Source organism: Dermacentor silvarum, chromosome 1 (assembly GCF_013339745.2).
Source record: "Dermacentor silvarum isolate Dsil-2018 chromosome 1, BIME_Dsil_1.4, whole genome shotgun sequence".
Taxonomy (NCBI): domain Eukaryota; kingdom Metazoa; phylum Arthropoda; class Arachnida; order Ixodida; family Ixodidae; genus Dermacentor; species Dermacentor silvarum.
In genome coordinates, this window is record NC_051154.1 from 397,219,895 (window position 1) to 397,245,943 (window position 26,049).

Here is a 26,049-nt window from a genome sequence, read left to right on the forward strand (position 1 = left end):
CAGTTATAGACAAAAATGTATCTATAAACGTTGTGTTGAGCGACCGACGCCAATTCCGAGAACAAACCGCAAAATAACTCTCGGCACAATTTCGACGGAAAATCTAAGCGAAGGCTGCGACGCTGCGACCAACCGGTTGGTCGCAACCGAAAATCGCAGAATCAGCCCTAAGACGGCGATTTTCGTCGCATGCGACAAAATCGCAATTCCGGTGCGATGAAAATCGCATCATGTGAAACAGCCTTTACGAGACATTATGGCATGATTAATGTATTTTCAGAAGAGGTCTCAGAAAAAGTCGCAGTTTCGCCCAAAAGGCGAAGCATTGCTTGCGGTAGGAAATTAGTAGACAACTATACAAAATAAGGACATTAGTTTTAGCTCTCGTATAAACTTTACATAGGCACGAATTAACATGAATGGTGTCACGCTCGCACAAGCAAACTGAACGCTTCTCACTCGATGACCGCGGAAACAAGCTGTCGAGACGTTGGAGTGACCCAGCGCAGCAGCGAGCGAAGTGAGCTTCGTGCCGGCGCTCGAATCAACGCGATCTTAGCCGTGAAAACACGGGGAGGATGGACTCTGGTCCCGCCGCAGATGGCTTGCGGGCGGGCGCTCGCGGCGCAGATCGCACCCCCCCCCCCCCTTCTTCTCTCCCTCCGGAACCTTCCATACCGGCGGGACCGCGCAGCCGCAGTAAGGCGTGCCCCTCCACCTCTCTAACCTCCAACCAGAGCGTTGCGCGTGACCGGTAAATGAATGCGCACTTCCTTCCCGCTTCCCGCCCTTGTGTGCGCGAGCCGCGATGGCCGGCTCGCAACACTCCTATTGCTAGTAGATACAGCGCTCGTCCGCTGGCGCCACGCTGCGCCGCTCGCGCGTACCGCGTTTCTAGGTGGTTTCTTTCTCCGAAGGCGCTCGAACGCACTCATATGGTTCGCATGAATACAAGCCTTGGGAGTGTGGCTGTATGGCTGATCATTCTGCCTCTGGTCACCGACGCGTGCGGACGCAGGATGGAAGGCTCTCTCCGAGCTGTGACAGCGGCCGACGGCGGCCGTGGTAACTCGTGCTTCTCCGTAACCAAGGACTACAGTGTTGTTCTGCCCCCTCTGCCCACCGGTGACGGACTGAAAACCACTGTCGTCCTGCACTGTGACATTGCAGGACGGCCTCACAGGATCGACGATTTTCGCAACCGCTTAAAGGACGCCAATGTAATACAGCAGGTGAGCGGAATCGGTGCTTACCAGATGTCACATGTCTGGTTGATAAATTTCCGCACCGAAGACGCTAAGAAGACGCTACTTCGTGCAGGCCATATCACTGTTAAGGATCCTGTATGCCTAGTGATTGATCCTGAAAAACAGGAGGTGCGCGTGAAGATTCACTGGCTGGCTTTCAACGTCACGAACGACGCTATACGCCGCGCCTTCATGGAATTCGGAGAAGTCAAGGAAGTGACCAACGACAAGTGGAAGACTGCTGATTTTGAATCCGCTGATTCGACAAGCAGGGTTGTGCGCCTTGTCCTCCGAGATGGAGTAAGGCTCGAGCGCATTCCCCATCAGATGCGAGTTGGAGGAGGAACGGTGCTGGTTGTTGTTCCGGGTCGTGCGCCCATATGCCTGAGAAGCTACACCACAAGACATATTCGCCGTGACTGCGGAGTTCCACGCTGCGCGGAATGCAAGGCTTTCGGCCACGAACAAGCTGACTGCTCAAGATCCTATGCTCGCATCGCTAGTCGCAGCGCCGCTTGCGACAGCGGTGAACTTTTAATGTACGAGGAAGACGCAAAGCGGCCGGGTGGCAGTGTCTGCAGGAACGCAGGCCGGGTCTGACGGCGGAAATGCCGGAGCGTCCTCCGAAGTTGAAAGCAGCTTCCAGGAACAGTCGCTTGCTGTTGAGACCACCGTGGTGGACGAGGCCTCGCGCGGCGCGGGAGACGCTACACAGGCGAACGCTGCGGAATCCGACAAGAGCGACGCGGGAGACGCGACCCAGGCGGCCACTGCGGGGTTCGACAAGAGCGGCGCGTCTCAGGACAACGGGGGAGACGCAGCGTCGACGCAAGCCGTGAAATGCAGTTCTGCGAACATGGATGTGGACGTTCCTGCTGTAAAGCGTCGCCTCGAAGACACGGTCGATCCTGTCCGCGAGCAACGACAGCGTCAACAGGCGAAGGAAGCAACCCACGTCACCGGCAAAAAGAAATGCGTCGCGAAGACGTTCGTCGTCGCTTCAGCGCGACGACAAAGCCAAGCTATAGCAACGCCGCTTTGGCGCCACTCTGCGAGACGTCGCATGGCTAAGGTAAGCGCTATGCTGTCGGCCTGATCCATCAACATTATAATGGCTATCAACAATAACATTCGAGTAGCAACGCTAAATATACGCGGGCTTTCCTCCAACAGGAAGCAGAATCAACTTTACAGATTGATAACAGAGCACGAGCTGGATGTACTTGCCGTGCAGGAAACTAAAATAGAATCACAGGATCAGGCAGACATGTGCGGAGGTTTAACAGAACTTATGATGTTTGTGTAAGCCATGCAAGAGGTTTGTCGGGATGAAGTCTCTTGCTAATACGCCGGTGTTTGGGAGGTAGTGCTGACTCTGTTATAACTGATGATGCTGGTCGCCTAATAGTTTGCGATTTTACTCTACGTGATTGCAAATTGCGGTTTCTGTGCATTTACGCCCCATCAAATTCGAATGAACGGGATTTATTTTTTCTAAGTCTTGAACAACACCTTAAAACAGATAGATTTATAATAGCACTTGGCGACTTTAACTGCGTACTGTCAGCAAGTGACAAAACCAGTCCTACACCCTACAGAGACAGCAGTACAGACATTCTTGATCAAATCATTGAAGAACACCTCTTGGAGGATGTGGGAGAGTGTTTGGGATGAAATGCATGCGGGCGATTCGCGCACTTCCAAGGAATTAGCCATGCGCGGCTAGACCGTGCGTATGTATCAGCAGAGTTGTTAGCTTTCTGCCGCGAGTATCGAGTAACACACGTTTCTTTTACTGACCACAGTCTAGTTAAATTCGATATTGGTAAATTGAAAGAAAGAAGCAAATTCAAATGGGAAAATTAGAAGTTTAACGACAAACTACTGCATGATGACGATTTTGCAGCGCACATCAATGAAGCTGTTCAAAAATTGCTCACCATCGACGAGACTACTCTAAGGGAACAGTGGGACCTGTTCAAACAAGGGGTAAAATGAAAAGCACTCGAACCTGCGAGTAGAATACAGCACGAAAAAAGGAAAGAAGAAAAATCTCTTCATGAGTGTTTGGGCATTCAAATAGCTGAGGAATGCCAACAACCAGGAATGTTTAAAGGCGACATCCTAGCCGTGAAGCAAAAGCTAGAAGCAATTGGCGAGGACCGTTACCGTGGAGCAATATTGAGAGCAAGGGCTGAACGAATGGTGGCCGGTGACACGCCCACCAAACGAGCCTTTGGCATAGAGAAAAAACGTGCCCATATAAACCACATTTCGCAAATTTAATGGCAAGGAGTAATCTGCGTAGAAAAGGGTGACATTGAACGAGCTTTTTACGATTATTACAGTAACGTATTAGCTCATAGCTCGGGCAATATTGAAGCGTTTAAAATGAATTTTTGCATTCAATGCCAAGCATAGATGATGACGCTAAAGAGCTATTGGAAATGCCTATCTCGATTGAAGAAGTGAAAATGGCAATTGACGAGCTCAACTCTAACAAATCACCTTGTCCAGATGGGCTGACAGCAGCGTTTTATAAATCAATCAAACATAGCGTTGCTACTGTCTTGACTTCATTATTTAATAACGCTTATGACGTAGGTCTCCTGCCGCCGTCATTCCTAACTTCACATACTGTCTTGATTCCTAAAACAAAAGATGCCAGGCTCCTGAGACAGGTTTCTTCATGCAGACCAATAGCGCTTACAAATGTCGATTACAAAATTTATATGAAGGTATTGGCTAAAAGATTGGAAATGGTCATAAACGAATTGGTTGGAGAACATCAAACGTGTGGAATTAAAGGTCGCACAATATTAACGAATATTCACAAGGCCAGGTGCGTGCTCGAATGTTGTGATACTACAGGCGAAGGAATCGCAATGATACAACTTTATTGAGAAAAAGTTTTTGATAGAGTGCCTCACGACGTACTCCTGTGTATTTTGCAGCATGTAAACGTTGGTTCTATTATAAGAGACGGTGTTGCCATGGCGTACAGAGGTTGCACAACACGGATTATTGTTAATAAAACAGTGCGAGAGCGTATCAAAGTGCACCGTTCTGTACGCCAGGGATGTCCCCTCTCCTCTCTACTGTTTTGCTTGTACATTGAGCCATTTTGTCTAAACGTTATCAATAGCACCAACATTCGAGGTTTCCGTCTGCATGCAACTGAAGTACGGCTTCTTGCATACGCTGACGATATAGCTGTATTCTGTTCGAACCAAGAAAGCGTGCTTAGAGTTGTGAACATTGCAAAACATTTTTGTAGAGTCAGCGGCAGCGCTATAAACTGGGGAAAGAGCTTGGGGTTCTGGCATGGTATTGGCTATCAACCCCAAGTACTTTCGCAAACATGTCTTGGGTGACTACGCCAGTTAAATACTTATGGGTACCTTTGCAGCATTATAGAGACAGTGAACACTGTTGGCGTGGAGAAGTTGCCGCAATACGGGAAAGCTCCGAGCGTTTTAAAGGCTTCAACCTATCTATATTTGCAACAAGTTGCACGCGCCACAATTTGCAACTTGTTCCTTATTAGCAAGCTGTGGTACGTGCTGCAAGTATTACATTGCTCACGCGTTAACATTCAGAAATTGCATCGTGTATTTGCTGTTTTTGTCTGGGGTTGCACGTGGGAAAGAACTAAACGAACAAGTATTTTTAGACGTGTCCGCCTAGGAGGACTTAGCCTGTCATATCTGTATCATAGACAGCTGGTGAATCGTTTTAGGTTTTTTCGCAATGCTACAGACACCTTTTTACGAACCTTGTGCCAAGTGAGGCTAGGTAGACATCTGCCAAACTTAATTGTGTGGTCAGAAAATATGCCAGGAAGCATTTCTGGGTATATGAGAGAAGTGTACCTTTCGTGTCGTATCTTACAAGATCATTTCTCCCTCGAATACCTCTGTGGCGTATCGCGGAAAAAGCTATACCAAGACTTATGTGATGTATTTCTTCCCACTCCCCTGTATAGAACCCAATACAATGATGGTCCAGGTCAAGACATCTTAAAAAGGGTAAAAAACATGCCTGTTAGGGGAGATGTCAAAACCTTCTCCTTTAAACTGCATACTAATACGCTAGAAGTAAAGACATATATGAAAGAAAAAGGAATATTCGTACCTTGGGGCACTCACTATTTTATATGTAGGAAACCAGAGACAATTGAACACGTTCTTTCTAGATTGTTCCGGAGGTTACTTCTTTTGGGACATACTTCAAACAACTTTAAAGAATGACTTACCTATAGATAGCTACGGCATTAGATTTTTACCGGTCAATAACGACGAAGGCGTCCCATTCGACATGATAATGCTCTTGGGCCTACATAGTATTTGGTTGTCAAGAATCGCCTATCGTCATGCAGATATTGACGCGCGGCCAATAAGGAGTTACTTTCGCGAATCTGTTAGCAGAATGGTTCAAGTGTACAAACTTCATGAACCCGAACCAGACTGGCTTCCAAGGTTAGAAGGGCTGATGTGCATGCCTGAGTTTTGATTGTTCCCCTTTTCAGCCCTTTATGTGCTGATATGATTGTACACCGTATTTCTGTGTGAATTGAATAAAGGCAATAAAGAAAGAAAAAAAGGCTGTATGGCTGAGTGGTTACGGCGCTCTCTTCGGGATAATGCGTACGCGGGTTCGAATCCCGCCGTGGCTAGATTTTTTTTCTTAATATCACGATTTTCCTTTTTTTCCTCTCTGTTTGCCAGCGTGGTCGGTTGAACCCCGGTGCCACGGCGGCAGTCGTGGTGCCGGGCGCCGACGCGAAGCGGCGGTCGGTGATGCGTTTATAATACCACCGATCCCAACAGCAGGCTAGTCACCACCAGCCCAGCGTTTTCTCCGTGAACGCCTCCTAGAAACATGGTACGCGCGAGCGGCGCAGCGTGGCGCCAGCGGTCGAGCGCTGTATCTACTAGCAATTGGAAATACGCGGCCGGCTCACCGCCGCATGCTTTCACTCGCATATACAGTGTACGGCGCGCGGCGACGATTTTATCGCCTGTGGACTTAATACGGAAGGTCACGGCGAGGATGACGGCAGAAATCTTCCCGAGTGTTCATATAATTGCTGTCGCAATAAACGAAGTGCTTTGAGCGACCAAGAAAACTGCACAAAAAGGGTCCTTCGCGTGCCTTCCCGAACGAAAACTGAAGTTGACTTGAACAGCGGCCAGCGGAGCTAACTGTTGGAGAAGACTTGCGGTTGTCTGCTACGGTTAATTTACGTTTCTGTTAGTAGTGAATCGCAGTTTCAAGTTTAACATTCACGTAATTGGGAAATACTGCTATACGGACGCTTTTCACGGGATAGGTAGCGGAAATTGCATCATTGGTCTTTTGGCGAGAAGCACACGTAGCCACGCTATGGCGTCGAGGGGCGCCGAGAGGAAAGTTTTTCTTGTCGTGAAAATGGGCATCAACGTTATCGAACCAGAGACGGCAGTTGTAGCAGTAACACTGAATTCCATAAAAAGATTGCCTCATTCATCTAACATAACTAAAAAAGCTATAGGCAGACGTCGGACGTACCTTTAGCCACAGCCTTCGCACAAACTTGTTACTTAGTTTAAAAGAGTTGAATTTTAGACTAGTTGGTAGTTTGACAGAGAGAGAGAGAGAGTGAGAGAGAGAGAGCAATAAGTGTTTTGGCACCAATCAATCTGCAGCCGAGGCGGCTAGGGATCAAACCTGTGGCCCGGCAGCAGAGTGCCATGCCCACTTACCAGAAAATGATTTGCGCGCTACTCCATACCTTTCAAATCAGTGGAAATTTGACCAGTCGCACTTGCCTGCCTTGTTGCCGTGTTCACAGAGGGGATAGCCTGGATGGTAAATGTGGTCTCGGCAATGGGCAACCCAAGCGAGGCCATGGTGGCGGCATTCGAGGTACAGGCTTTCTCGACGACAAAGGTCTCCCCAAGAGCCGGTAACGTTGGAGTGCCTGTGTAAATCCAATGACACTGTGTCCCACCTTCGGGCCAAAATAATCAAGGACATAAAATATATTTCCATCTTGGTCTGCAAAGCCAAGGCGAAAGGAGTAGAGGGCAACTGAAGTTATAGCAATCCCACTGCAGGACAAGGACTCCTCCTAGCGAACTAATTTCTCCCGTTTTGTTGGCCACATGGTATGCCTGCAAAGTTCCTTTTCTCATCACGCCACCTATATCATCATCTGCCGTTGTCGACTGTGACCCATTCAGTAAATCTAATAGATCGCTAGTTATGTGGTGTAGACCTTACGTTGCCTACCGAATTGCATTTATTTCTCCCAATTGCAACTAGAATATTGTATATCCCCATTTGCTCTCCTATTCATACGACTGTCTCTCAAATATAACTGTCGTTTTCTGCTTTATCACTTATTTTACGGTCCTTATCTAATTGGCTATCATCCAAATTTCTGTCACATGGGGGAAGTGAATGCACTGGAGTGAAGTTATTTAACAATAAAACGATCACTCTACAAATTATATAGAAAGCAAACAGTCAGCTGACTGTATGCAGATGTGCTTGTACATTGTTTACAGACTGTAAGCCGATGGCAAGTAGGAATTAAACAATGTTCGAAGTGCTGAACGCGCACCCCGCTTCTTTAGCCTCATTTTTGTTATTCTTTTGCAGCGCAAAATTTGAGCGAACAATGATTATGTTGAGCGAACAATGATTATGCTAGTCTTACTGCATAGCTTTAATTAGTTGTGTTCACATAGCGTTTAATACTTGTGTTCACCGGGTAGCTACATAACAAGCTCTGCCGAGATGACATTAGACCACAGAAACTGCTGCCCTAAACTTTTCAGCCCAGTACATACACAGTGGCCAGCTATGTAAAAAAAATCTTCCGTATGATGAAGCCGGCTTGCAGGTATTTTACAAAAAAAAAGAAAAAGTTCCTGGGAGTCGACGTACATACCGTCGCACTGTACATCCGACGAAAAAATGATTCGAAGCATGATATTTCTCGAAAAAGCTGTACTTTACGCAAGTTTACCAGTCCATCTGGAATTTAGCAATGTGCACGATGGTTACACAGAAAAGCAACAACTGTATCTTTCATTCTGAAAGAATGCATTGAAAACAATGACATTACGTTCAATCCATTAACATATCCATATTTTGAAACAATTCTTTTGCTTTAAACTTTGTTTTTTTTATTTCCGACTTTCATATTGCTTTGAATTATTGATTGTGTTACTGTACGGTACTATCGATTATTGATTTTCACTACTAATTTTGTGCTACTAGATCCACTGTATTCCTTAATTTCTGTGCTATATTTTCTTGCTTCTAAAACCTATTTTTGGTAGTAGTTTAAGTAGCATATTCTGTAGATATTGCGCCCCCTCTAAGTAATGACCATGTTATGGGGCCATAGGGTGAGCATTCAGGGCACCTCCAACGACAAAAGAAGGAGCAAAAAAGAAAAACACACCCTTACAAAAATTTTTGTTGAGAATGCATTGAAATATCATTGGTCAATGTTGAGTATCTTATTGAGCATTGATTGGGAGTTTGTTGGGATATCATTGAGCAAGGTGTTGAGGGCTCTTGAATATTGGCCACTGAAATTTTATTGAAACACAATTGGGCAAGTCAATGTTGAATAGTTGTTGATTTAGTATTGAAAGCACATTGTGCTTAGACATATCATTGTGTAATTTCTGTTGAATTTCTGTTGGGTTTCCATTGATGCAGTCTTGAAATGCTGTTGTGATTGTTCTGTTGACCATTTGTTGAGTGATTATTGACACAGCATTGAAAAGTACATTGTGCGCCTGTTGAGATGGCATTGATATGTCGAAAATTGCCACTGAAATATCATTGATATTTTGTTGGGCTTGTGGCATTTTAGTGCACTTAATTTTGAAATTGCTTTGCTATTTGCACTTGCATGCCCCGGTGCCTCTTCACATAACTTTCCCTAATCCGAACAGAAGCAAAGGAGCGACTGACATATTTCATGTACCCTAATATGTAATATAGCATGCACATGACACATTATTACGGTATATAAGGCACAACTGTATGAAACCTGAAGACATACGCTAGTGCCTACAGTGCTATTAAGTGTAAGGGAGCAGAACTATGGCACACATGCTGAAAAAATGTAGCAAAAGCATACACATGCCTAGTTAAACTCGCAACAATTTTTTCTGGAAGATATACAACACCGCCTGCACTTTCAGCATAAAAAAAGCTTCCTGTGTCTGTACAGCACAGCACAAAGCAAGGTCATGAGAACTGGAAAGTAGAACTTAGTGGGTATAAAACTACGATGATGATGGATGAAATTGATAAATTTTACAAAGTTATCACTCTTATTGGCTACCTAAGGGACTCCTTGAACTTGACCTACAAAGATGTACAGCAATGTTAAAAACAAACGGAAGATGGAAACCTATAGCCTTCTTGCAAGAATAAACAATGCAAATAGCTTTATGTGTCACAATTTTACAAGCACTTTGGCAATTTGGTGTATGTACAGACTTGACAAACAGCAGCTCAAACAGAGATGCGAACGCTGAATTAAGATAAGAATACACACGAATGCTCACTCAACTTGAAGTTTATTACAGCAGAAAGAATTATATTTCACAATTACAGCAGAAAAAAATATATTTTGTAAAAACAACAGTCAAGTGACTCAAAGGCAGACCTTAAGCATACCCTTGTAACTAACTTTGAACACATGAACTCTTGGCTTGCATGCATAAATACAAAAATGAAGACCACTCGATACCTTACATTAAAATGATTCACACACCCAGTAAACAGTCACAGAAGGGTTTACGGCTGCCTGTGAGTAGGCAAAATAACAACTGGAAACAAATGACTTCATGTATATATATACAAAACACCTGAATCGTGTTTTTCAGAGGTAAACTTCTAAAACATTTGTGCTGTAAAAGCAGCTTACCTCCCTGGCATAAGTCAAGAACTGCACAGTATTTCAAGACAGTAGAGGCTTGGGCTAGTCGATGCATACTCGAGAGGGAAACAGCGCAAAAAACACAAGACATGAAGGGACAAGAAGCGCTGGTGTGTGTCTCCCTTGTCGTGTTTTTTCGCGCTGTTTCCCTCTCGAGTGTGAACAGTATTTAATTTCTTGTGTTACTTGTGGGTACGGAAGAGTTTACTGGTGGCATTTTCTAATTTAGTGAGCTCATCAGTGAATTTTTTTCTGGACTTGAACAAAGCTAATGAAATCATTTCTTTGGGCCTTTTTTACCCTACACAGCAACTGGTACCTTGGTCAATAAAAAGCTAATGCAAGGCTAATACTTTCAATGATATAATAAAGTGACATAAAATACACAGACAACTGGAGTGACACACAGCTAACGCAATTCCCAACAGTGAAATAAATGGTCACCTGCGTCATCAAAGAGCCCATAACGACTCATTATAAAGCATGAGAAAAGGTTTCAATAACTGTACAGCCAGATTGGAGAGCTAGTAAATAACGCAAATAAATGCACATACAAAACACCATTTTCCACACTTGCGCACATCAATATATATAATTCCACCAGCATTTCGCTGCATAAAATATATAAAAGTTGCGACAAAGCAGTAACTGAAAGACGGAAGGAGCTGCACTACCCATGTTGAAAAAAAATATCAAAAGTGACATACATGCATATTTAATCTGACAGAAAACGTCTTTCCAGGGTATATATTACAAAAACTTTACAACAACGTTAAGAACAAATGAGATGAGAAGCTATACCATTCTTGCAGAAATGAATAGTGCAAATAACTTCATGTATCTCAATTTTACGGATACTTTGGTAATTTGGTGTGTGTACATACTTTACAAACAGCTCAAACAAAGATGAGAACGGTGAAATAAGGTAGGAACACACAATAATGCTGACTCAACTAGAAGTTTGTTCGTGACGACAAAGATATTAAGCACACTGGCCAACTTGACAAAGAAATAGCCATGCATGCGTGGCAGACAGCCCGGTGCAACAAAAAAAAGGAACAAAACACGTGTTTTGTAGTATAAATATGCAGGTAAAAAAAGAGTGAAGGATGTCCTATAAGTGATACCACCAAACAAGGAGAGCTCTTTTAAAAATCCCAACTCTTTCCCATTAAGAGCAACAGATAGCTTATGCATTTGTCTTCTTTGCAATCAATAAATAAGGCTTCCATAATTTCTCTTGTGTTCTGGTCTTTGTGATGAAACAATTGTTCGTTCTACCCCTTACAGCAGAAAACACAATTTTGTTTAATCACAAAGGCCACGCATACATGGTTTCTTATCTTTGTCAAGTTCCAATGTGTTTACAACCTGTCTTCAAGAATAAACTTCTAGTTGAGTCGGCGCTTGTATGTGTTCCTACTTATTTCATTATCCTCGTCTGTGCTGCTGTTTCAAGTACGCATGTACCACTTGGTTAGGCTGATAAACATTCTCACAAGAAAAAGGAACTACCTCCACTCACAAGGTAGCCAATTCTTTACAACTAAAAGGCAGAACACATCGAAAGTAAGCCTTCACAGCGTCCATGAAAGTAAGTCTTCACAGCGTCACAGCGTACACCACCAGGGCAGAATAAAAAATAGCTAAAAATCCCAATTGACGCAGAGTGGCAACAGAGATGCGAGCTTCCTGGTGAATCAGCCGCAGATCAATGGATGTCTCTTGCGAGAAACGACGCCAAGCTGTTCTTGACGAACGACACGTCAGCACGTGGCCTTTTGGTGCATGTGTAACCTGTAGAGAAGGGAATGTAGACAGAATTAGATAATGCAAATTAAAAATCTGTCACACAATATACATAACCAAGCACTAAATATTAGTACACACAACACTGGCAATTAAAAATTTGCGTCTCTTTCAAGAGGGCCGTCGCGAAAATGATGAAATGGATTGTTACAGTAAATGTTACCAAAGATACGCACAGCGATGTTTGTTTCACACCGGTGAAATATATTCCCGGCTCTCTCACAACACGAAAGACCATGCTATAGTACACAGCCGATACCAAGCAGCAGTCCGAATCTTCGGGAGCAGCAGGGCAGACCTAAAAATTCGCCGAGAGCGATGCGCGCGCGAGCGTGCTAGTGAGAACCGGCACCGCTTCTTTGAAGCTTAGTATCCGCTGCTGCGTGGCTAAGAACATTCCGCGCGATTTGTGTGCCGCGCGTTGCGTACGCGTCCTGTGCGCATTGCACGCTTGCGTCTGTGCAGTGAGCTATCTTCATGAACGTGCCATTCCTCGCCGCGCTAACGGTGCTCGAGTGCGGCGCTTAGCTTGAGGCGCCGATGAGCCGTCTGGCGTTCCTTTCGTTTCTGCAAGCAACGCACATTCGAGTCGGCCCAGCTCAAAGAGGTAGCAGAGAACGGCGGCGCGCTTGAGTTATCGCCTATTAAAAGCGTGCAGTACGCCTTAAACAGCAACACGTCACGTTTGATAAATATGCTTACTGCGGTTGGGGTGGCGATGTCAGATAAGCCACGGCTGTGATAAGGCAAGCCCGTCGGCGGCTTTGCCGACGTCGCCACCACGCCTCTGTTCATTTACGCTGTGTATCCGTGTAATCATCGCGCCGATGCAGGACTTATCGGTAGGCTGTTCTCCGCACATACCGAAAAGGCGAAATATATTTTGCAGCACACCGCGACATTAGCCACAACGCAAATAGAGGCGCAGTTAACGACTACGCGAGAAAATGTGCACACTAGCCTTAAGGTATACGATGAGCCACTACAGATTAAGAATATTTTTTTAATATCGCAGTGTCGCTCCAAAGGCGAAGCATCGATTGCGATAGCAAATTAGTAGATAATATTACGAACATTTCAATCGAAGCAGCGGCGGCAGCAAGCGCTAGCTTCGCGCGCTTTCACTCCAGGGCATGCGGTTTGCCTGCAGAAAGTGAACGGTGTGCTTAACATCTCACGATCGTCCAAGTGAAAAAAAAAAAAAAAAACGCGGCTATGTGCTCAAGAAAACGAAATCACTTACCTGTGTGCAGAAGTTAGGCTGCGGCTTTGTTCGCCTTCCTTCCATCATGAGTTCTGCCGCGCAACTCATCAAAACTGCCAGGCTCGAACATCACCCGAAGACCAGTGGCTGCGTCAGCGAACGTCTTCAACGGATAAACATCCCACTTATCATCATAGAGCAATTTCACTAAAACTTGCGTCATGATGTCCAAAAACAAAAGAAAAATGCTTCCAACAAAGCGCGCGCGGCACGAACCACCGCACAAGTTCAGACGAGTGACAGAGTCGAAAACCGGTCGCAGCCTCAGTATCGTATTAAGTTAATAAAATCGTTCCTACTAAAGATAACCACTAAAATCCATAAATAATGATTGATAATTTTTGTTCATAGAAAACATAATAAATTTTGAAGGAAAACTTAATTTGTAGCGTAAAAAATAAATAATACGATTAACAAAATTGCGACTACGAAACTAACGGCACACTGGATACCGTTGCAAAAGACTGCTCACAATAAAGTCACGCACGCACGCACACACTTAAACACTCATGCTCAAACACTGGTTTGGCGTTCATTGCGTCACCTATGAGTAAAAGTTATTACTAATATCTTTATTTTTATGAACAATAATTTGTTTAAGTAGTTTGCAGCATCTTTGCAGATGACGCGGTAAAAAGTAGGGTATAACGTGGGTACAGTGTACTTCTAGTACACTGTAACGTGGGCGCGTAACTGTTGTTTGATTTCTTTCATTTCTCTTTGGCCTTCGTTTGTTTCACTGAACATAGGAGAGCTGCAGGCTTGGGAGGCTTCCATGTCAAGAATTTTATCGCATGCTTCTGCAAGGCGAGTGTCGGGAGCAGCCGCTGAGACAGCGATTAGCTGCGTAATGTTGCGGCTGTTGCTGAATCCGAAACTTCAACGCGCTGTGGTCTCAAAGCGCGTTCGTTGTTTGATATCTAGTACCACGGCCGTTGGATAAAAAATGTATTATGCTTTCGAGACACAGGGTGTGGCACAGGAAATTCTAAGACTTCTGAAGTGTATGTTTACAGCCTGTGCGCGCTTGCATCCTACGGCTCGCACAGCGCGTCCGATGCTCAAAGGTAGCGTCGTCGCTTGTCGGCGCCTGCCTTATCGCCACCATCCGCGCTGCCGCCGTGTCTACATTTGGGGAACTCCCCATGCACGCAGTCACCGTGTTTGCAAGTGAATTTCACATTCTTTTGCTCCCTAAAACGTGCGCATTTTGTATCGCACCTATGGCTATGCCATATGTTGTATGTTAAAACGACGATGGCATTTGTACGCCGGCGAGCAAGTCACTCGTGGGCGATCATGAAGATGGTTCAACGTCGCAGTTTCTACGTAGCGTAAACGGCTACGAAAGCGGGCTGGTCCCGGACATAGTACAGTCTAACATGGCGCCTCAAAGCGCGAGCTGTCGCAAGAAGACGAGGAAGTTACATGGGGCGCGCGCGCCGAGCATTCAAAGCGCTGACTGGTTTCGGAACGAGAGACGTACGCGTGCGCTCGTGGCCTAAAGGTTAGAGCACCGGGCTGCTGCGCTCGAAGGTCAACGTTCGGTGCCAAAGTCGGTCACACGCTGTTTTCTTTTTACGAAAGCGAGCCCAAACTAGAACCTACCTACCTACCGCAAAGTGACAAGAATGAGGCAAAGAATGCTTCTTAATAAAATTTTGAATTGTCGCCTTCATATGCAAGTCCTAATTAGTATATGCTAAAATCAACTGCTACACAACAAAAAAAACAACTACGAAAATCAACACAAATTACTCAATAAATTATTTATTGAGAAGCTCTCAATGGTAATATCATTGTGCAACTGTTGAGCGAACTCAAAGACTTTAGAGACTTTGTTAAAAGTCCGTTGATTCAACAATACGTCAATAGAAAATCAACAGTCATTTTTGTACGGGCAGCTGCTTACTGTCTAGAATGCTGTCGTCTGGGCGAGCATTACCGACGTGGTGGCAAGGGCTTTCGGCCCCCTTGTATGACATCTGGAGGTGAATTGTTTGATTACCTGTGGCTGAGGAAGACGACGTTTGTGGAGCACCGTCAGCCGATACTTCAGCTGTGGCACCATCCGAAGCGCCAAAATATTCGACTGCCTTGCCGTGGGTCACAAGGCCTGGGCTTGAAGGCGCGTCTCTTGCACCACTGGCCAGCACTCGAGGGACAAGTGTACAAGGTCCACCTACTTTCCCCTCGTCGCTCGGAATGTCTTTCGGTGCGTCTGTTGGGTCCCCGGTAAAACTCGTCTCAAAAGCAGAAACGCTCGGGGACAACTGCTGGGGTGTGCTCGTGCGCAAAATATTGGCGCGCAAGTCCTCCTGAGCAAAGGTCAGCCAATTCTCTGTCCTGCGATTTAGAAAAAAAAGGCATTTTACCCTTCTCATCTTAACTAGAATTAAAAATAACAAACATTAGGGGGTGTTGCAGAATGTGACGAGTTAGCAGGTTTATGGAAAAGTGCGTGTGCAGATATTATTCTGTACAATGTTCAGTAATTGGTAGTGTTAAGGCAGCAACAGAAATTCTTTTACGCTTATGCACAAGCTAACAGAGGCGACGAACAACTTACTTGGCATAGCACAAAACCTTGTCCACATGTCACTGGCAAATCGACAGTCACTTATATATTTCTAGACCAGTGACCAAATCTTCCCGAATTACGCTGTAGCAAAACATTCATATTGAACTATGGCACTTCAACATGTAACCAAAAAATCATCCATTGCCTGGCTTTCTTTTGATTATTTGCTTGCCTTGCATATTCTTTGACACATTCAGCAACTTCGAAAATAAAGAAACCTGCATAATAGCTAGTGGCCAGCCATTCCCTGTCTTCTCAAACGAAAAAATGCCAAATTAGGTAAAATATAAGAAGCAGCGAATAGTGAGCAGTTTTCGTTGAAAGATTTCAACAATAACCACTACGCTGATATACCAAGACCTCGTACTTTGGTGTGCGCCCTGAAGTCCATATTGTTTTTGTGTGCTAACAATATAGCCTTCTACTACCTGCGAGTTTCTTCTGGGTTGCTTTTATTCATTATGTTTCCCACGATTCATATGGAATTTACTATTCTTCCCCTTGGACTTTTCATTCTGGCAAGGATACGTTGATTTCAGTAAAAGCATCTGCATCAGCTTAACGACCTTAATAGAGTCTTAACTCTTGGCGATGAGTGTTGCTTACAGAGAACACACCAGGAAAAGATATTCTCTCGTCGAGACCAAATCAATATCCTAGGCTGCGGTAGTATCACCGTTTTAATGTAGCTGCAGTGGTATCAGATTGGTGATATCGAGGAAATTCACTGCACACTACTATTTAACATCAGACAAGAAATGTGTGTACAAGTTCCAAGTGAAGGCAAAGGTAGCTGAGGGTGAACTACGCTGCAAGTGTTCTTAAGTGTTGTGCACGTGCTGCTTAAAAAGCGTACGCCTAATGGTTCCAATTTCTTCCTAATGTATGTTCACAATATCACTCAAGCTGTAGCTTCTAGTACGCTGAAGTTTCATTTGTCATTTCCAATAGCGACGTTCGAAACGCAGATACAGGGCACCATACACTTGATTATCATCTTTAGCACTGAGACGGGGTTTTAAACGCCAGCGGTCCTCCAGCTGGCCGCTCATTTGCAGCCGAACACTTCGACGCCACAATACGAAAAAGTAGCGAGAGAAGCTAAGCGCGCTGCACTGTTGGAAGAAGGAAAGTGGCTGAAGGCGGTAGCAACACAGGCAGTGGTCACTTCCTAATGCGACCACTGTATCAACAACACTGTCATCATCATCATAAGCCTATTTTTAGGTCGACTGCAGAGCGAAGGCCTCTCGCCGCGACTTGCGCTTGCAAATTTCCTAACTTCATCACCGCACCTATTTTTCTGCCATCCTCGACTGCACTCCCCTTCTCTTGGTGCCAATTCTGTAACTCAAATGGTGCACCGGTTATCCATCCTACGCATTACGTGGCTTGCCCGGGTCCATTTTTCTCCTTTAATGTCCATTAGAATCTCGGTTATCCCAGTTTGCTCTGAACCACACCGCTCTCTTCCTGTCTCTTAAAGGGTCCCTGAAACGGCTTGGACAAATTTTGGAGACGCGTAGGGGGCAGCTACAGTAAAACGTTTGCGTCACAATTTAAGTGAAGCGTCTCATATTAGGAGAGCTACGGGCGATTACAAGTTACCCTCCTCCCTAGCCATGCATTTCCTCCTCAACTCGCTCGCCGAGTGATCGGGGATAAGCTCCGCCTGCGCTGGCCTACGTCATGTTGTGAAGTAGGTTGTCGTCTACTTCCAGTTGTCTTGGAGCCAGCGCGCGCAGGCTCGCCAACCTCTCCGCTAGCCGCCCGGCCGTCGATCCCTAGCGAGAGCGATCAAGCAGCGTGCGTTGCGAGCGTTCTGTCGCAACGCCGAGCGTGTCCGGTATTCCGGTAACCACAGGCGGGCTGGGTGTTTGGCGGATATCCAGATGCGTAAACTAAAGCCCCTCCATACCGCTGTGATGAAGGAGCTTCATAGACGTACGTGAGCAGCCTGATCGCCATGCACGGTCCAGCCATCTGGTGGCGCAGAGCTCAAACAGCCAAATACAGATCAAATATTCCTGTAACCAAGTGTAAAACATTTGAAACATAAAAAGACAACGCGTTCAAGATTACGCTCCTGCCAAAAATTTGAGCCAGCAACAAAGTAGAAAAAACTTGGTTACTGCTATATTAGCTGTATGTTTGGTTGAGGTTTGTGCCGCCAGGTGGCTGCACCGTGCAAGCAGTTCACGTTTGCCCCTCCGTTCATCACGTAAAACGTGGCAAAACGGCCAGTACACTTACGCTTGCGTTCACCTGAATACCGGACAGGCTAAATTCTATTGTGGCAATCCTTCCACGAGATGTGACGGCCGCAAACGCGTAGATGCTGGCGCCGTTTGGATACCGTCAGTCCGATGAGCTACCGCCACTGCGCTCGTCTGCTGCCTTGCAGCGGGGCACGATGTCGCAGCTTGACATGTCGCCGATCGCTACGATTGCAGCCCACAACGCAAGGGCGAACCATGGTGCTTGCGAAAAAAAAAGAACAAGACCAACACTGACCGCGCAGCTCTCGTCAACACGGAGCACGTTGTAACCACGGTTGTAACACAAGCAGACGACACTTGCTGTGGGCCGGAAGTGCTTTTTGTGTAGTGATGCATGTCCTTGTGCAATCTCTTTCTGTTACTTTCTCTTTATAGAAACAAATTAACTAACATCTAAGCTATCACGAACATTTGTTCACCATAATGTTGGAAAAATTATCGATGACGCGCCCTGGGCAGTCAATCGGATAGCTGGCCCAGTGACATATTCTGGGCAAAACACGTCATCTGGGCAAAAAAATCAGCCGCTTGGCGTGCTGCAATTGGTAGCGATGTACATTTTGAAAACCTTATAATAAATTACACGCTTTACGTGGAGCGCTTAGATGCGTCAATTAATGATCAGAAGGACCTACTCTAATGACTCAGTACGTTTGTACACAATCGTCAAAATCGTTTCAGGGTCCCTTTAACGTTAGGCCTAACATTTTTCGTTCCATCGCTATTTGTGCAGTCCGTAACTTGTTCTCGAGCTTCTTTGTTAACCGCCAAGTTCCTTCTCGATATGTTGTCACCGGTAGAATACAATGATTGTGCACCTTTTTTTTCGAAGACAGTGGTAAGCTCCCAGTCAGGATTTGACAATGCCGGCTATATGTACGCCAACGCAAATTTATTATTCTGTAAATTTCCTTCTCATGATCAGGGTCCCCTGTGATTTATTTATCTTCATAAACGTACTCCTTTCTAGGGCAATCAACGTGATCCCGAGCGTCCGTCGGTATGTTAGCGCCATCTAGTTAAGGCGGCAGCAAAATTTACAGTGTTTGAAAGGTTGCGTTTGCCGGTGCCTTAACTAGATGGAGCCACCATACCGGCCGAGGATTGGGACAGCGTTGTTTGCGTTTCGCGTCTGAATCGCATCCCGTCGTCTGCGCCTGCGCGCCTGCATAGGGCGCGTTTATATGCGTGTTTCCCGCTCTCGGATAGCAAGCGTTTGCGTGGCTGTTTTAGAGTATTCGCCTCCCACGCAGCGGGCCTGGGTTCGATCCCGGCAGAGAGCGGGTACTTTTTTTCGCGTGCGATAGCGGCTACGAGGCGGCGGCGGCATGATCGCGACCCGAAACGGCTATTGGAATGAGCCCACAACAGCTTATGCTGTAAAAAAATGTCGCAGTTCCGCCCGAAAGGCGAAGCATTATTTGCGATAGTAAATTACTAGATAGCTATACGGAGTAGGGATAGCAGTTTTATCGGCTGCATAAACTTGGACACATTCGCTTACTAACACAATTAACAAGCGTGGTGTCAGCGTGCACAAGCAAACATGAATACATCACACTCGATAACCGCAGACAACCACTCTCAAGACGATGGCGTGAGCAAGCGCAGCGCCGCAGCGAGCGAAGCTTCTTGCGGTCTATCGCTTCAACGGAAACTGAGCGGCAAAAGCACAGTGCATACAAAGGTCAGAGGCGTGTGGAGATTGCTTTCAAGATACGGTGCGCGCGACAGCCCGCACTGGCGCAAAGTATAAGTACACTGTTGTCAGAGTAGAAAGGCGCTCCTCATCTCTCCCGCGCTGCCTTCCCGCTTCCCTCCTTTCACGAGGGAGAATGAGTCGCCAGTTCCCTTTGTGCCCGGTTGCAAGATATTCATTTGGTGGTGCAGCACGGCTTCGCCCCCCTCCCTCCCTCACATACCCCCGCGGCCTTTCCCGCGGCGGAAGAAGTCGCGTTTGCTCTCCGCCGTGCGTTCGCTCTCCGTGAAAGCGCGCGTCCCCCGCGTGCTTTCACTCGCACATATGGCGCGCGCCAACGATTTTATCTCCCTTGGACTTTATACGGAACCTGACGGCGACAAAAACCCGCTTGAAGTGTCCATATAATTGCTATCGCAATAAAAACGTAACTTCAAGTTCGTCAGGTCACACCGTCACAGCACTGCGGCTTCAGCAATAAATTTACAAAATGGAACTTTGGCCTTCGACAATCAACACATCGCCACGACATCAACTCAAATATGATTTTGTAAGAATATTCTGTTAGTCTGATCTGACTTGGCTTCTGTTCGGCGTGCCGTCATTGCTTTTCTACGACATGAGCGAAACGACAGGGTTACGAGTCACTCACGAGTTGGCGGCATCCTTGGGAGCCTGCTTTTCTGGAAACTGGAAGAGCTTGCGGCAAGGTGAGTTGCTCGCCTTGAGCTCGGGACTCTCCAGGGTGAAGTCTACCAGCGTGGGCTGGCGCGTGTCTACCAGGGGAGTTGTGTCCAGCTCCTCTAGATATTGCACCAAGAAGGGGCTGATGGGGGGTGACTCAGGCGTGGCCAGCACGTTACCAGGGGGAGCATGTGCGGACTCAGGCTGCAATGAAAACACGGGGCACTGGAATTTAAGCCAGCATCCCACTAAACAATAGATAAGAAGGCTGAGCCAAGAGAGTTTTATGTTAGGGGACGCAAGCCACATCCAAGCGCGAGGGCAGACGGCATGCTTCCTTCCGGCTTTCCTGCCTTGGGCGCGCGAGATTGAGCCGTGATCTTCAGCTCCCCTCGCACGCTTTCATTCAGAAATACAGCATACGGCGCGCACCGACGGTGCTATTGCCCTTAGCTTGTTAAGGAACATCACGACGCCGACGACAGAAAGGCGTCTGGAGTGTCTAATAATTGCTATCGCAATGAAAAAAAAAACGTTTGAATGGGTATCCATCCCAGGTACCCAGCGCAGCAATCGGAGAGTTTACCGCAATGGCAACAAAACCGCCTATTTGCCATCATTTCTATATTTGCGATATTAACCACTGACTGCCCACTGTTCAGGTTTCTGCCACACAATTTTTGACGATTTCGACGTTTCGAAATATCCATCCTTTTCTGCTGTACGTACGTTCTGCTCTTAACTCGCATGTATAACATATTGAACATGAACAACCACTACATGTTTCGTTAGAAAAGCGAGCCTTCTCCCACGTTGGCACTACCATCCAAGTGACGTGGTATTGCACGTATATTCTCCATCACGTTTGCGCAGCACTCCATCTATACAGCATACGCTGCTTTTGGTAGACGAAACTGCGTCACTGTAGAATTGTGTGTATAAGGACGCAGCTGAAAATTTTGTTAAAAGTACGCGGAACTACGAAGGTCTGCTACGAGGCTGTAACGAATGTTTAATTTTGTATTAAGGCTGTCGCACATGCTGCGACTGGAGAGAAAAAAATCGGTGCGATCGGACGCGTCGCAATGCAAATTTTGAGGGATTAGTTGACATGATCGCGATTTCAACAATGCGACTGATGCGACGCCCAGGGTTGCTTGCTGCGAATTTTTGTGGCATAACTCGTGTAATTTTTCAAATGGAATGGAAACACCTTTGAGTTACAAAATTATTGACGAGTCTTGATTAGGAGAAAATAATACGCGCGTTTTGTGTTTAAAAAACGCTTCAAAGTTTTATCTGTTTTGGAGTGTGCAACAGCGGTTGATGCAGTTGAATACGAGGAGACATGGCGGACGTAAACAACTGTTCGCAGCTAGTCATTCAGTGCTGTGTGCTGTCTCGTGTGTGTTTTATGCCCGTGTCGTTCTTCCTGCGATACAAGAAATTACAAAAGGACCTATCAACAAGCCCATATAGCTGTTGTCATCACATATGCAGTATTCGGAATTCGGCTGCAGCGAAGTAGTCATGTCAACGAAGAGACCCTCGCTCTACCCGTGCTTAACATCAGCTTCTGAAGAAATGATGTGTGTATATTGCTCGTGATTGCGCATAAGCGGTTCCTGATTCTAGCAATATTCTTGCAGCGCTGGTGTGTGTCTCCCTTCTTGTCTTCTTGTCGTGTTTTTTCGCGCTGTTTCCCTCTCGAGTATGTACCGACTAGCCCAAGCCTCTACGTTCTTGCACCAAACTTAGCAGCAAGCACCAACCCAAAAACTCACGTCTGCCCGTTAAGGAAGCTACAAATGATCTGTGTGTAATTACTGAACGTGCAATGGAATTTGTGTTGTGAACTTTATTCTTAGCGCCAGCCTGGCTCGTCCGTCTCGGCGCGTGTGTTGTAATTATTTGTACAAGTGCTCTTTGAATATTTCGAAAGGCGTAAAAGCCGTAAAAGCCGCAACCACATTTTTTAGGAGCTGCAGTCACTTGTGTACGTAGTATCATATCATTCTGACGGACATGGGTGTCGTCTGCTTTCTCGTCCTGTTTCTGTATCAAGAAGCTTAAGTCAATATGCTGCAGCACGTAGCGCTGCCACGTAGCCCCACGGCTGACATTAAATACCTTGTTAGGTGTACGTTTGTTTTCTTAATAACAAAATCAAACGCTAAAATTTTGTATTCATAGTGGCAAGCGTAAAGTAAGAAGCTACCAAAACTGTCCACTGATAGCATGTGTGTCCTTTTACCAGCTTCAGCACGTTATCTTAAAAGTGAGGCTGAAAACCCCAGATAACCATGAACATATGCAACTGCAGCAGGTGCTATGGTTCCTTTCCTGGAAATGAAAGCCAGCATCCCAGTCCGTTAAACTAGTCATGTACTTAACCTATAAAAGACCAGTGTTAGAGCATGCCAATTGGAGCCATTTCAAACAATATTTGGCCAAAACAGGAAAGCGCAAGGAAAGCGTCAAGGTACAATCTGATTTGGTATTCCCGAACCGATTGTATTAGAAAATCTATATGCCTCCCTAATTGACTGCGTTAACCCAATGCTGAAAAAGGGGAAGCTGCTTCCCTTGCTGTTGAAAAGCTGCTCGAATGTCAATTACAGACTACATATGGTAACGGATACGAAAGGCAGGCACAAAAAGAGAGAAGAGAACGAAGAGCTCGAGAGGCCGGACTGCGCTACGATCACGCTCCGATCATCCTCCATCTCCTGTAAAATAAAACCATTTCTTCACAACTCTTCGTAACAGTTGTGGTGGAAGGTGCTGGGTAATCGACACCCGAAGACGGAGGCTGAACCACAAGTTCTTCGACGGAGCCGTCGCCTTGCTGGACTCCCACCGAATACACCGGAGTTGAATATGTCCTACGACGCAGACGAACAACGGCCCATTCCTACTGCTGCGCCGACAAGCTCCGTTCAGAACTGAGAGATGCGCGTCCCTTCGCCGGAAGACCGGACGAAGACGTCGAGGAATGGCTCATCCATTATCACCGGGTGAGCGCCGCCAACAAGTGGAACAGCACTTCTCAGCTATCGAACGTCGTGTTCTTCCTAACGGATACTGCGCTGATGTGGTTCGACAATCACGAGGAAACGTTAACGACATGGGGCAGATTTGTTTCTCAAATCAAAGAGCGATTCGGCGACTCCGCGACGAAAAAGAAAAGGGCAGACCAGACGCTACTGCAACGCGCGCAAGTGCCTGGCGAATTCTGCAAGACCTACATTAAGGCTGTAATAAAACTGTGTAGGATGGCAGATTATGGAATGTCTGAGGAAGACAAAGTCGGGCACATCCTAAAAGGAATTGCTGAGGCTGTTTACAGTTTCCTCATCGTAAAAGGCAACCTGGCTTCCCTCGCCGACATCATTCGGCACTGTCGCACTTTCGAGCAACTGAAGACGAGGCCTCGCATCACGGCGAAGTTTGGCAGGCTAGCCATTGTGACGACAGTTGCAAGCGTAGAGAGCAACCAGCCCCTCGATCTTGTATCAACGATTCGAGGAATAGTTCGGGAAGAACTCAGCCTGCACGTGCAACTGACACACCGAGACACTCATAGCTTCCGCTTACCACCAGATTTCGAGCCAAACGTGGCATCCTTCTCCCCGTATAGTGGGGCAAGGGGCAATGAGGATTATGAACACGCGCCCCGACAGCAGCCACGTCTCTACGACAGAGGCCCTACTTAGGACGCTCAGCCACGACGAGAACAGCCGCGTTTTTACCCCCGAAGCCCTGTGACTTCTTTGAGGCCGCGCCAAGAACAGCACCGGCCCTACTACCACGACGTTGCTTATAATCGATATAACGGATTTCAGCGAGCAGCAGAGACACATTATTCACATGACAACGAACTTTCTCCCCGCCCGCAGCAGGCTAGCATTCGCTTCGAGGTAGATGCTGTCAACCGCGACCCTCCCGTGTGCTACAACTGCGGTTCCACAGGCCGTATTGCTCGGTATTGTCGGCAAGGCCGTCAATCACGAAGGACACCACCGATGTTCTCGCCACCCGGGACCCGTACTTCATACGACTTGTGGACGACCGATTTGCTTCCAAAGGACCGCTTCTCGTGCGCGACCAGACGCAGCGATTTGTCAGCATCTGAGCGCAGTTTGACGCTACAAAATAACCGTTCCTGTCGCTCTCCGTCCCCTCGGCGCCGTTCTTCCTCACCACCGCTGGGAAACTAGCATCCGCGGCCAATGGAGGTGAGGTCGCCGGACGGTCTTTGGAAGAAATACCTCTGCCTGTTGCGATGCACAAAAACAAAGTGAATGTGTTGATTGACGGAATACCGACCATGGCGTTAGTTTATAGTGGAGCAACTGTGTCTGTGATGAGCCTCGCTTTCAAAAACAAAGTTATGTTTTCTTGGAACGACGGTATTACCTTTCGTGGAGTAGTCGGCGAGTGGCTTCATCCCCTTGGTGTTTGTGCTGTGAGTGTTTTGTTGGCTGGCAAAGTGTTTGTGTGGGAATTCCTTGTTCTTTCTCGTTGTTCACACGATGTTATTCTTGGTATCGATTTTCTTAAACAATGCGGTGCTTCCGTGGAATGTGGTTGTGGCGAAATATCGTTAAACAAGTTATTTATATCAGCACGTCCCGAACAAAGCTCGCGTGGTGAAGACAGGGACACAGACACACTCAATGTTCTTGATGAAGTGATTCAACCATCGTGGTGCCTGACGCCCGTTCGTGTTTTTGCAAATACTGTTGACGCTGATTGTGTTGACCTTGTAGTCAGGCCTCTCCGCATACACTGTGCCAAAAAAAGTATACTTGTGCCCTGCTCTGTCGTGTGCATGACGAAAGGAGTCGCCACATTGTGGGCGCTGAACTGTTCATCCACGCCGGTTGTCCTCCCTCGCGGTATGAAAATTGTTCTATTCGATGAAGCCGCGAGTAGCTCAATAGCGGCACTAAATGCGGACGTCTCTACAGCTTGCTCTCCTTGCGATAATCGCCATTCTGAAGAGTTAATGCTTGGCATGATCAGCAAGGCTCTCTGTACATCGGAACGGCAAGCACTGGTACAGGTCCCTACCAGGCATGAGGCTGCATTCGACTTCACGCATGGAGATGCACCCCTTCATTTACCGTCGTCCCGCGCTCGTCACCGAATGGATACCGGCTGAGCACACACCATCCGCCAGAAGCCCTACCGAGTGTCATCCTCCGAGCGCAAAGTTATTGCAGAGCAAGTCAAGGAGATGATTAACAAAGGTGTCGTTCGAGAGTCCTCTAGCCCATAGGCAGCCCCAGTAATCCTGGTCAGGAAAAAGGATGGCTCCTGGAGATTCTGCGTAGATTACAGACGTCTAAACGCAGTGACAAAGAAGGATGTCTATCCGCTACCCCGAATTGATGACGTCATTGATTGCTTACAGGCTGCTTCGTACTTCTCAACACTTGATTTATGATCGGGGTATTGGCAAATACCTATGGACCCTGCCGACAAGGAAAAGACCGTTTTCGTGACTCCAGATGGCCTATTCGACTTT

At 46.5% G+C, this 26,049-nt stretch overlaps 1 protein-coding gene across 1 annotated transcript in view; it reads right to left on the reverse strand.

Annotated features, from left to right (window-relative positions):
• Positions 1–26,049, reverse strand: part of LOC125939734 (uncharacterized) — a 132,213-nt gene that overhangs the window by 67,720 nt on the left and 38,444 nt on the right. Inside the window, exon 3 of the mRNA XM_049663459.1 lies at positions 15,282–15,619. Coding sequence (XP_049519416.1) covers positions 15,282–15,619 — 338 coding nt within the window. The remainder of the gene's footprint in view (positions 1–15,281; positions 15,620–26,049) is intronic.